At 43.7% G+C, this 12,437-nt stretch overlaps 1 protein-coding gene across 1 annotated transcript; it reads right to left on the reverse strand.

Moving 5' to 3' along the window:
• Positions 1 to 1,188: 1,188 nt before the first annotated feature.
• On the reverse strand, positions 1,189 to 5,283 carry TMEM30B (transmembrane protein 30B). The gene has a single exon (XM_047864545.1). It carries the CDS (start codon positions 4,863 to 4,865, stop codon positions 3,804 to 3,806), a length of 1,062 nt encoding a protein of 353 aa, XP_047720501.1. The 5' UTR covers positions 4,866 to 5,283; the 3' UTR covers positions 1,189 to 3,803.
• Positions 5,284 to 12,437: the final 7,154 nt, after the last annotated feature.

Genomic DNA, 12,437 nt, shown 5'->3' on the forward strand with positions numbered 1-12,437 from the left:
TTTCTTGAATACATGTTGTTATTCTTGTCAGGGCAATGATGGGGGGTGGCTATATGCATAAAGTCAATGATGCCGGCAATTTTTGCAAGTTCTTTACACAGAGTGCTGCTGTCATGTAAGTTATCTTCAGGAACGTATTTCAGTGAGATTCGTTAAGGCCTTCTTAATGACACTTGAAAAATGACTCTGTTTGTGGCTCAGTCGGTTAAGCTCCAACTTCAGCTCAGGTTATGATCTTGCTGTTCCAGAGTTGGAGCCCTGCATTGGGCTCCGTGCTAACAGCTCAGATCCTGAAGCCTGTTTCGGATTCTGTGTCTCCCTCTCTCTCTGCCCCTCCCCCACTCACGCTCTGTCTCTGTCTCAAAAATAAGTAAATATTTAAAAAAATTAAAAAAATAACTCTGTTTTTGTAGGAGGGGAATTGAGAGAAATTCTTCTGGGGAAAAAATTGAAGTCAAAAATTTTTAAAAATTTGTCATCTAAAATCAGCTATGTTTTAGCTAGAGAAAAAAAAAAGCCTGATAAAAATAAAGAGGGAATTTACTATTATTACAGTCAGTGATGACTTATATCCAAGCACATATAAGATAAGGAGTTGATTACCTTGAAGTTCTACCAATAACTCTCTTTGAGAACTTAAGATTGTTGAGATCTTAAATGACAGGAAGAGACAACAGATTTAAAGAGAGGAAGAAAGTGTTGTGTTTATACGTTGTGAAGAGGTGTTGGTTACTAACAGAAATCCCAGGCTATTATTCTGTCTCTGACTTTTAATGAACGCATAGTCAGTAAATTGTTTAGCTGACTTGATTCTGGAGATACCTGGAGTCTTTCTTGTTATATTATTGTTTTGGGAGTTCCCACCTACTGTCTTTGTTTCTCTTTGGTTTGTGGTTTAATTTACAAGGCAGATCAAAGCACATTTCCAGTCCAGTTGTTGGGGCTCACTCTTTTCTGTCTCATTCCAGAAGACACAGCCCTAGCTAGGGGCATTTACTAGACAACATGAAAATTCAAGCACAGCTGGAACCCTGAAATACCAAACAAAATGCTACAGCACACAGATCATCACAGGAGAATGTTTCACATTTTTGTTCTGGACATTTTTTGAGGCTTTGGAGTCCAAAATACCCACCCAATAAATAATTGCAATTTAGAATTTGGGTAAAATGCAGAAATGGAGAAGACTACTACAATCATATTCTTTAATAAAATTTCATATTATTTTTTACATTGACCACATTTTACCAAATTTAAGTAATAGTTGAAGATCATCTAATTCGTATTACATGTTGATGTTCACATAAGTTCAAATTCTGTTTTAGGAAGTTAACACTGAAAGACTGCATTTACTCTGAGCCTTATTTTGAAAGATGATTTTCTTGCTGCAATAAAAACCTGCTAATAACACATGAACAAAGTGGTTGGTACTGTTTGTGCCTTTAAGACCATAGTTCAAAAGAATTAAGCAAATGTGATAACAAAGGTAAGACAAACATAACCTTTCTTCTCTTTCAAAAATCCAGAGAATAGGGCCTGGAACCACATTCATTGATTTAATCAGAACCCCTTAAGTTTTGTGGTCTCATTAAACAATTTAGAGCAATGGACTGAATATTGTTAAAATGATAGCAAAACACATGGTTGCTCTCGACCACATAGTAAGAAAATAGTAAATTCTCTTACCCAACATAAAGAAAGCTAGGCTAGTAAGCTGCTTGATCCAACATTCATAATAAATAAAAATTATCTTATATACATATAATGATCCTATTTTCATAGTCTAAAATCGCAATATGCAATCTGACAATAAAATTGTGTCACATTCTGGGACTGGGAAGCCAACACACGAGAATTGCTAAAATATTTTTTGGTTTACGTAAAATAGTGGGACAGAATATTAAATCACGACTGTTCCAGAAGGTCTGAGACAGAGGTCAGTTAAATGCATGCTGTCCATCAATTATTAATTTTCAGAGAACTAGAATAGAGTATAATAAAATTAATGTAAATAATTCAATACAATTCAATAGTCTTTGGCTACTTAAAAAAATACATCAAAGTCTCATAATACCTTACAGGCATGAGCAAAAACGGTAGTAACTGGAAAGTAGCTTTTAAATTTTTTTTTTCAACGTTTATTTATTTTTGGGACAGAGAGAGACAGAGGATGAACGGGGACAGAACTGGAAACAGAATTGGAAACAGGCTCCAGGCTCTGAGCCATCAGCCCAGAGCCCACGCGGGGCTTGAACTCCCGGACCGCGAGATCGTGACCTGGCTGAAGTCGGATGCTTAACCGACTGCGCCACCCAGGCACCCCTGGAAAGTAGCTTTAATAGAGAGCAGGCACTGGACGATTTTGACAGAATACCAAATAATCGTTTACTTTCAGGAAATAAACTGGTTAAGAGGATATCACTAAGGAGTTTTTGTTTTGCCATAAAAAGAAGGTGTTTTTTTTTTTAAATCTATAGCTTAGAATAACTTTCTATACATTAGGATAATTTTAGAGTAGTCAGACTTTAAAATTATCTTGAAGTTTCAAATAATTCTTAAGATTCTAGATAACATATAGGACTATATTCCTTAGCATTCCTTTAAACCATTATTACAAACAAACATGCTTCACTTGAGAACATAGATTAAAAAGTTTTTTTCTTAGACTCCAGGGAAAATACACGCATGAAGGAAAACTTTTTTTCTCTAAGCATAAAAAATAATTTAGATGATGAAGAGGACCAAGTCAGGAGTCAGGAGACACAGGTATGACTTTAGGGAAATCATTTTCCCTCTAAGACCCCTTCCATCTATCTGATTCTAAGTTTAAAACATTCACTCCAAGCTATACAAAGTGACCTGGCATTTTCAAGTTTCTACACAGTACTTGGCAAAGTGTTTGGGTTTTTTTTTTTTTCACTTTAACCCTCCAATATTAAATAAATTGATACAAACCCTGTTTTGCAAATCTTTATGCCAGATTTCTAGAGATAGCAAGTTATTTTTCACTCATTCCACAACTTATGGAGTGTTTTCCATATTGAAGGCAGGATTGTAGACCAAACTTGAAACATTATGATTGTTACAGCCCCTGGGAACAAATGACTACCTGAAAACCTCACATGACTGCTTCAGGCCCAACCTCAGACACATGAGAAAACAGGGAAACAGCCAGTATTCTACTTGCTTCCTGGTTCAGGGCAGTGATTCCAGAATTTGAGGGAATACAGGAGGGATCTCCAGACAGGCTTGTTAAAATACAGCTTTAGGAGGTGCACTCCTGCGTGTGTCAGCATCTGGGGATAGTGCTTCCTAATCTGTCTACATTTTTCACAAATATATTCTTTCCCACCCCTCCACACCTCTGGAAGTTATTTGAGGGCTTTACTCTCTCCTCCAGCCCCCCTCCCCGCAAGAAAACCACTGTGTTGTAGTGATAAAAGAGTCAGAGTCAGGAGCCAACGAGTGGCTACGTGACCTTGAATAAGTTATTTAACGTCTCTAGGTCTCAGTCTTCTCATCAGATAGAAGTTGAACAAGGAATCTCCACCGTCCCTTCCATGCTCAGATGCCGAAGACTTTAAGAACCTAACAGGTCAACTTGGGAAATCGTGAAGATGGGGAGAATTTGTTAAGATCGTCTCATTCTGCCATCCAAACACCCCAGCAAGTGGGTATAATTCCTCCCTCTGGTCCCCTCATCACAACAGGAGGAAAAGTGAGGAGAGGTTGGAATTGGGATTGGAATCGAGGGGGAGAAGCCTACGAAGCCTGCCAGAGTTTTGTTTGGCAAGTAGCCGGAATCATTCTTCGTCCTCCTCCTCGTCGTTCTGGTCCTGGTAGCGAATGTAGACCACCAGCATGACAAAGCCCATGAGGATGCACAGGGAGCCCACGACCAGGTAGGCGATGCCCAGGAAGGGATTCTTGCCGCCCATCCACGAGATGTTGCTGAAGACGAGGAGCTTGTGGCCGCCGAAGGCTCGCACCGGGTAGTTATAGGTGATGTTGACGAGGTAGGCGCCGCGCGGCAGCCCGGCCGAGTAGTTGCCCTGGCGGATGCGCGCGTACAGCTTGCGGAACGTGGGCAGCGCCGCCGTGCGCATCCACACCACGAAGTCCTGGTTGATGAAGCCGGTGTTGTTCGGGTCGGGGCTCAGCTCGTAGACCGGCCTGTGCCAGTTGGGCGGGGGCGCGGTGCCGTGGAAAGCCAGCGCCAGACTGCCGTTCACCAGCGGCGGGTTGCGGAACTTGACGTGGCAGTCGGTCCACCAGGCGATGCCGGTGCGATCGAGCGGCACCTCGACGTAGGGCTCGCCGGGCCGGCGCTGGTGCCACAGCGAGAAGGTGTCGTTGAAGAGGCTGTTGGCGATGGCGCCGCAGGGCGCGATGGGCAGGCCGGTGGCGCTGCGCTGGTAGGGGGCGCACTCGTTGGCCGGGTGGCGCAGCGCGCTGGGCAGCCCGCTCAGCTGCGAGTCGTCGCGGGACACTCCGTAGCGCCGGTTATTTTGGTAGAAATTGGTCAGCTCGTAGTAGAGGTACACGGGGCCCGGGAAGAGCTCGGGCAGCGAGAAGTACCAGGCGCACGAGCAGCGAAGCGGCGGTGCGCGGCCCTGGTCGGCCAGGGCGCACGCCGAGCAGTTGCCGGTGCCCGGGTTGCCCGTGTAGTCGTACTCGAGCTCCTTGATGCCATTGGAGGAGTAGAAGAGGCCCAGGCCCAGGCCGATGAAGGCCAGGCCCGCGCAGAAGAAGAGCGGCAGCGCGATGCTGGCCGACAGCAGCGGCTGCCAGGCGGGGAGGCGCTGCTGCGTGAACGCAGTGTTGTCGGGCTGGTGGGCGCCCGGGGCCGTGGCGCTCCAGGTCATGGCGGCCGCGCCGGGACGGACGCGCGGACGGGCGGAGTGCCGCTAGGAGGTGGCCAGCGGGGGCGCCGCCCCAGCGCGCAGGGCGAGCCCGGGGGCCGCTCCCGGCCGAGGTTTCTGCCGGCTTCGGTGAGGGTGGGGGCCGGCCCCGCCTCCGGTCCCCGCACAGGTGAGTCTCGGTGTTCTTCGTGCGGTGACCCGACCCCTCAGTTCCGCCTGGGCCCAGGTGATCCCGGCCGGTTCCGCCCCTGCCGGTAATCGGCAGCCGCGCGCCCCGCCTCTTCGGAGGTGAGCCGTGCGGGCGTTGGTCTCCACACCTGGCGGGTCCTCGGCTCGGGTTTCCTCTCCATCTGGCTGGGTCCGGCCGCCAGCTCCTCCTCGCCGACGTGAGTGGCGGCCCCAGGCTGCCTCTCGGCGGCTCCTACCTGGCTCAGGTACCACCTTCGCTTCCGCCTTCCAAGTGACTAGGCCAGTTTTTCCCCCCCCCCCGAGATCATCGGAGCTGCAGCCTTCAGCACAAAGTCCACTGAGAGATTGCATCGTGGCTCCTTGAGACTTGAAGATTTCAGGTTATCAATCCTCTTTTATCTGTGAAGATGGTGTGTGTGTGTGTGTGTGTGTGTGTGTGTGTGTGTGTGTGTGACTCTAGACCCTCTTGTCTTTGTAGGTTAACGTATGGACCCCCTTTCAGTCAACTTTTTTTTTTAATTTTTTTTTCAACGTTTATTTATTTTGGGGACAGAGAGAGACAGAGCATGAACGGGGGAGAGGCAGAGAGAGAGGGAGACACAGAATCGGAAACTGGCTCCAGGCTCCGAGCCATCAGCCCAGAGCCCGACCTGGGGCTCGAACTCCCGGACCGCGAGATCGTGACCTGGCTGAAGTCGGACGCTTAACCGACTGCGCCACCCAGGCGCCCCTCAGTCAACTTTTAACCACAAATTGGCATGCCGAGAGATTATGCAAAGCTGTTATTAATTCAATGCTTGCGTTCAAATTCTAGCATTTATTTTTTTTTGTAAAGAAGAATGGTATTTCGGCCAGGTGCACCAATCTGGCTGCAAAGCTAAGAAAAGTAGAAAGTTCTCTAAAAAAGTGACTCTTAAAAAAGAGAATCAAAGACTACAAGAGGTTCAGAGTCTTTAAATATCTCTAGCTGCTGAAAAAAACACACAAGAATAAAAATGCATCAGACTACCTGTGATTTCCTTTTCTTTTCAGATTATTTGCCTGACTGGAGAAAGGTCTGGTCCCAGGTCCCAAAAGACCTCGCTGCTATCCACAGTCAAGGACTTTGGGAGTGTTTGGCCTAAGGAGGTGAACTACAAGGATTTATTGTAAACAGAACCCAAATTAGCTCTGGAACATTGCTTGGGATTGTGGCTTTTATGTCTAGTTTGATACAGTATACACAAGGGGGTATCTGGCCATTTCAGCTTTGTGCTAAATCCCCCCTAGGTATTGAGGGGTTTCTGCTTCTTCTCCAGCTCATAAAATGCAAACAACGTAAATATTTTCTATATTACACTTTTGCACCTAGAATAGTATATTGCATTCAGGAGTTGTTCAAAGCCCATTGAAATTTGGAAAGTTAAAATTCTTGCTAAATTAAACAGGAATTTCTTAAAAGCATCTCCTAAGTGGTCAGTCCTGTGGTAAGTACTGTAAAAGACATGAGAGAATTAGACTAAAAAGGACCCTTGACCTCATGGCATTTGCAGTCTGATAGGGGATATATTACTTCAAAGTAAGAAAGAATCAAAATGGCCAATAGATGGCATATAGTCAAGTACCAAATTGTACTTTACAGGAATGATACTAAAATTAAGAAGTAATTATTATTTTTAAATTTTATTTTTTTAAGTTTGTTTATTTTGAGAGAGAGAGAGCATGCAAGCAGGGAGGGGCAGAGAGAGAGGGAGAGTTATTTTAATAATGAAAAATTCATTATCTTATTGAATGGGATCAATGCAGGTTGGAAGCCTTAGCTGTTGGAGGCTACTGAAGGAACCCTTGTGACTTGAATTCCACATCCCTCATGTCTAATTGTACCCCAAGAGAGGAAATTCCACCATTGGCAACAAGTTCCTATAGTCCGACCTAGTCTCCACTATACCTTTTCTTCAATAAGACAAAAGGACAAATAGTTTTCTGTATCATTAGGGTTGAGTTCAATCTACATTTCTGTCATCAAATCATCAGTCATCCAGACAGCACACAAAACTAGGAAAACTAGGAAAAAAGTCAGTCCTGAAAACTTAATCTAGCAGATCTTAAGCCTAACAATTGTCATGCCACTACTCCCCTGAAAGTATGAGACCTTCTGTTGAGCTGAGAGCCTTTCCAGCTGTACCCCCCACCCCCCACCCCCCCCACCCCCGATGGAAGGCAACAGCATATGCATATTCATTCTGCTAATTAAGGTAACACCAGAGTGTTGCAAAAGCCAAGAGGAGAGTATTTAAAGGCAGGGAATAGTCAACAGGGTGAAACACAGCTGAGGGTTCAAGTGTGATAGGAAATGAAAAGGAGCCATTGCATTCAACTTCTGTGAAACAATATGGGTGTTGGGGTTGGAGGAGTCAGGCTCTATCAGGTGAGGAAAAGGGGAAGTGGAGACAGCCAAGGTAGAACAACTCTAGAGATGTGGGGAGCAGGGAAGGAGAAAGACAGGTGGTAGTCATTTAGAAGAGTATGTTCAAAGGAAAGGCTTCTTTATAGATGGCAGACAAATGTTTATTCTGGGGGGAAAAGAAAATAGCTCAAGCAAGGTTGCAGATGGGTGATACTGGATGGTACAAAGGCAGGAGCAGGCAGTGGGTCCAGAGAACAGGTGCAGGGTCACCTCACCTCTGAAATTGGAGGACATGGAGTAAGGATGGATGCAAAATGCAACTGGGCTTTGGGCTCAGTTCAAGAGAAGGAAGCTTTCATTTAATAATTTCTTCTAGGGAGTAAAATACAAGGTCATATCCAAAGAGAAGAGAGAGGAGAGGGAGAGGGGACTGCCCAGGAACATGTGAAGGTGTGTTGAATGGCTTTGTCTGGGGGAGTCCTGCCACCCAGGCTGAGAGAAAGCAAGTGATTGAACATGTCCAGTGGATGGGGGTTTTCAAGGCAGGTGAATTGGAAAGATAAACGTTCAGGATAGGTGCTGTTCTTGCTGGAGAGGTGGCTAAAGTGAGATGTCTTATTAAGCTGAATGGCAGGCAAAATGAAACCAAACTGGTGGATCTAAAGGAAACAGACCAGAGACTGGCAGTCCTAATAATGTTAATGAGCAGGTGGCATGAAAGCTGGGACAGAAAAAGTGCTGGTATAAGATGGGATGTTAAAGATTTTGGAGGTGGAGTAGTGCTGAGATCCATGTGTGTATCCTATTTCCTGCACCAGCTTGGAAGTTCCAGGAGGTCAAGGATTGATATACATCGTTGTGCCTCTCAGAATTCATTGTATAGTAAGGGTTCTGACCTTGTGTCTTTCATTTGATTATATGTGTTGTCATGGTGCCTTAAAGGACACTTTGGATCATGTAAATTCTCAATACCAAAAAGGTGAAGAAGTGAGCTCATTCTAAACAATTCTTTATCGCATCTCTTTATTATGAAGAGAACTCAACGTGAAAGAAAAAGGCATTTGCAATCATAATACTCCCCAAATCACTTCATTTTCTATTTTATCCATAGAAATATTTAATTTCTAATTGGTTGAATGTTATGAAAATACAATTTTTATCATTCTGCTTGTTAAGTTATCTCCTTTTGGAATAAGAAATAAAAATAAACATTTTTCCATGTTTTTTTGTTGTCTTCCTACATTTTTAAATGGTCCCCAAATTCATGGGTCTACCACATTAAATACCACTCTTCTATTGTGGGGCATATAGATTATTTCCAGTTTTTCAGTATTCCAAAGAATATGATAATGGACATCTTTTTGCATATAGCCTTTTTTTTTTTAAAGCTATTTCCTTAGGATAAACGTCTAAAAGTAGGAAAGGGGCTTAAAAGTGAAACTCTTTAAAGATACATACTAGAAGAATATCTGACACTGCCATAGTAATGTGAACTTTGCTACGTTCACCAAAATCTTGCCAAAAAAAACAGTTGTTAACCACAGAATATGTTTAGTTTATGCTAATAGACTATTAGATACTAGGGGAAGCAGTATAGGATCGGGGAAAGAATGCTGCTTGACTCTAAGGAAGTCCAAGTTCTACTCTAGAGTTCTTCAGGAATAAATGACCTTGTCAGATTGCTTAACTACCCTGGTCTCCTGACTGCTTATCTGTATGACTATGTTTGCCAAAATGATAGTGAATATCTCATTCTTTTTCTTCTTTCTTCTTCTTCCCCTTCTCCTTCTCCTTTTTCTTCTTCTAAGTGGATTTCACTCCTACCGAGGAGCCCAATGTGGGGCTTGAACTCAGGGCGCTGAGATCAAGACCTGAGCTGAGAACAAGAGTCAGAAGCTTAACCAAATGAGCCACCCAGGCACCCCACCCCCCATCTCTTTCAATGCAAACATTTCTGTTCTTAGTCATCTTGAGAAGTTATCTTTATACTGACTCATTGAATAGTTACCATTTATTGAGTACTTGCTGTGGGCCACTCTATAAGTGCTTTATATACATTATCTCATCTAATCCACACCACAAACTTATGTGGGAAGTACTATTATTAAACCTATTGAGCTGATGCAGAACTAAGATTTAGGCTAAGGAAGTGGAGGCTGACCAATTTCTCATGGAGGTCAATGGGAGATCAGGAAGTTAAAGACCAGCTTACTTCTTACATCCTGCATTTTCAACCACTACACTGTAATGCCTGGGCATACTTCCTCCTAAAAGAACCCAAAACACTTCAACCTTGAACCAGTTTTTAGTATTGCACATCTTATACCCCAAAGATAAAAGAATTCCATGCCACTCATGGAGAATCCCGGAACATATGAGTTGGCTTATTTTTGTTTAACAAAAGCTATTATTTTGAAGCCAACTTTTGTTTAGCATGCCTATTTCTCTTGCTAAAGTAAAAGTAACTTCACTGGTCTGGCTATACTCAATTTTTGCATTTATTTCATTTAATTCATGACTATATATCTTACTGTAATAGAGCCAGGATTTTTAATTGGCATTCCCTTATGTAAGTTTATACTACTCAGGATTGTTGCCTATTACTCTGCCCATGGGGCAACTTTTATTTAAAAGGAATCAAATTAAATTGCTTCATAAAATTACAGCATGTGTTCAGAAAAGTTTTAAAAAATTCACTGTGCCTGGACTTCATTTTTCATTAGGAACTATATTCAACAGACTTCCTGTTTCAAAAATTATGAGTTGGTACCCCCTAGTGGAAGATACAAAGCAACTTCAGTTAACTACTACTAAAAGTTCTGGAGGTACGAAAGACAGGAATTCTCTGTGCTCCTTGCTGCAGTGTGTGGGTCCTCTTGTCACTAATTTATTGAGAAATGGTAGAGATCAGTTGTGAGAAGAGCTGCAGGGGGCAGTGTAAAAGAAAAATGAGGTAGGTGACAATAGGTCTTAAGTGGCATTGACTTCAGGTATGGGATGGCCATGTTAAAAGATGGTGGATAAACCAGCCAGGATGGGATCGGACTTGAACCATGTGGTTGGAGTTTGGTTGAAGGGGGTGTGCTTGGTGAGTTGGTAGGAGAAAGGCCCAAAATGTGAGGAGGACAAGTTGGTTGAGAGGGGAAAGAAGAGCTCTGGAACTGGAAAAGTTAAATCACAGTGGAATTGAACTATCCAGTATGAAAGATGGGAGGGGGTTTATCCCCAGGTGAGGGCTAGGGGAGGGAGGAGACACCAAAGCTGAGCAGTGTTTTTGGAACCAGCAAATCTGTTGAGGGTGGAGGCCACCCACCCTCCTCTGCCATCCCTCTGTCCCTGCGAAGGTGGAACTCACTGGATTGGGGATGGCCTCACTGAAGACTCTAGTATACATACTGGCTTTCCCTTTCACAGTGACAATATCTATTTGAAACTTTAGGAAGTTTCACTTGTGTATCAGAAATACATAGCTAAGCATTTAAAATTTTTCAAGAAGTTATCATATTGTGAAATTAAATAAAATAGATGTCTGGGTCCTGAGAGGGCAAAGCCATATGTTCTAACATTCATAAGCTGGGGAGGGAGGGCTGACATCTTAGGAAAACGGGAGGTCCCTAAGAAAGATGTGCTTCGATGCTCTTCCCTGTTGGATAATATTAATAAACTGGATGAACATACTTTGAATTCCATTATCTAGGTCACTGATTCAAATGTTTAAATACCTCGGCCAAACACCCTAGGAACCTGTACCTGTCATGTGTGCTGATCAACATTGACTTGTTAACATTCAATCTGTAGATTGTATATCCATAGAAGGTTGCGGGGGCCCCTGGCCTTTCTCTCTGAATAGTATATCTGCACTTGATCTTGGCCAAAAGGCCGAGAAACGATCTGAATAGTATATCTGAATTTGTGGTGGTTGTGTTTAAAATTGTAGTTTTCTTTCTGTAGGAAAAGTACCATGATGATGGCTGCATTGTGTCAAATTCTAAACCAAAGTTTAGGAATCTTAAAGGGACCAGGACCCTAGATGATACCTTATCCACTGGTTTCCAAACTGGCCAAGTAGCAAAATAATTGGGGCTGGTAAGGGGCAGTGTTTAAAAATACATATTCCATCTGCCCTTTTCACTAAATCACAATCCCCAGGGGCTGGTGCCAAGGAAGCTTACTCAGAGCAATCTGATGATAACCCATCTTTGGGAGCCACTAATCTACTCCAGCCTCATAATCCTTTCAGGGAATTCTCTTTGATCTTTGTAAGGATTTCTGCGATGCAAGGAACAGAAACCCAAGCCAACTTTAGTAAAGGGGTGGCTATTGTTCAGAGATGAGGAATCTCGCACAAGGAAGGAACTGAAGGAAATAGATCTGGCTCTCACAGGAATAGAAAGTCATCAGGCAGCTTCCCCTCTCTCTGCATTGTTTGTCCCTGCTTCTCTCTGTACTTCAGCAGGCCACCTTCATTAGCAGCACTTAGTTTTAGTCCTCCAAGTCTTGGGCCTTGCATGGCTTTGGGTTGTCCCAGCTCTGACTTGAGTACCAGTGCTGGATCACGTCACGACTCCTCCTGACTCCAGCAGACATATTCTTCAGTTCAAGAGAGACTCCAGGTTGGGTCAGGGGTCCAGCCCTGGTTCAATCTATTGTGGCAGGGGTGGAGAAAGGTCTCATGACATACACATGACTGCCTACATTAAACTCCTCAGTAAAGGTTGAAGGGACTCTTCCAAAGGAGGGGAAGTACAGTCTGGGTAAGAACTCAAATGGTGTCTACCATAACTTTGTATGTAGGAAATCATTTGGGCTCTGCTTGAACACTTCTTGTGACAGGGAACTCACCATTTTGTGAGGTCCATTCCTTTTCCAGTTCCAAGCACTCAACAGCTTCTTTAGTAATAACCATCATATATTCTAAGTTCATTCTCTGGAATGATGCAGAATAAACTTACTCCTTGCTCGTTAAGAACTCTGAAGATGGCTTTCGTGTTCATCTCAAG

The sequence above is a fragment of the Prionailurus viverrinus genome, chromosome B3, assembly GCF_022837055.1.
Source record: "Prionailurus viverrinus isolate Anna chromosome B3, UM_Priviv_1.0, whole genome shotgun sequence".
NCBI lineage: Eukaryota > Metazoa > Chordata > Mammalia > Carnivora > Felidae > Prionailurus > Prionailurus viverrinus.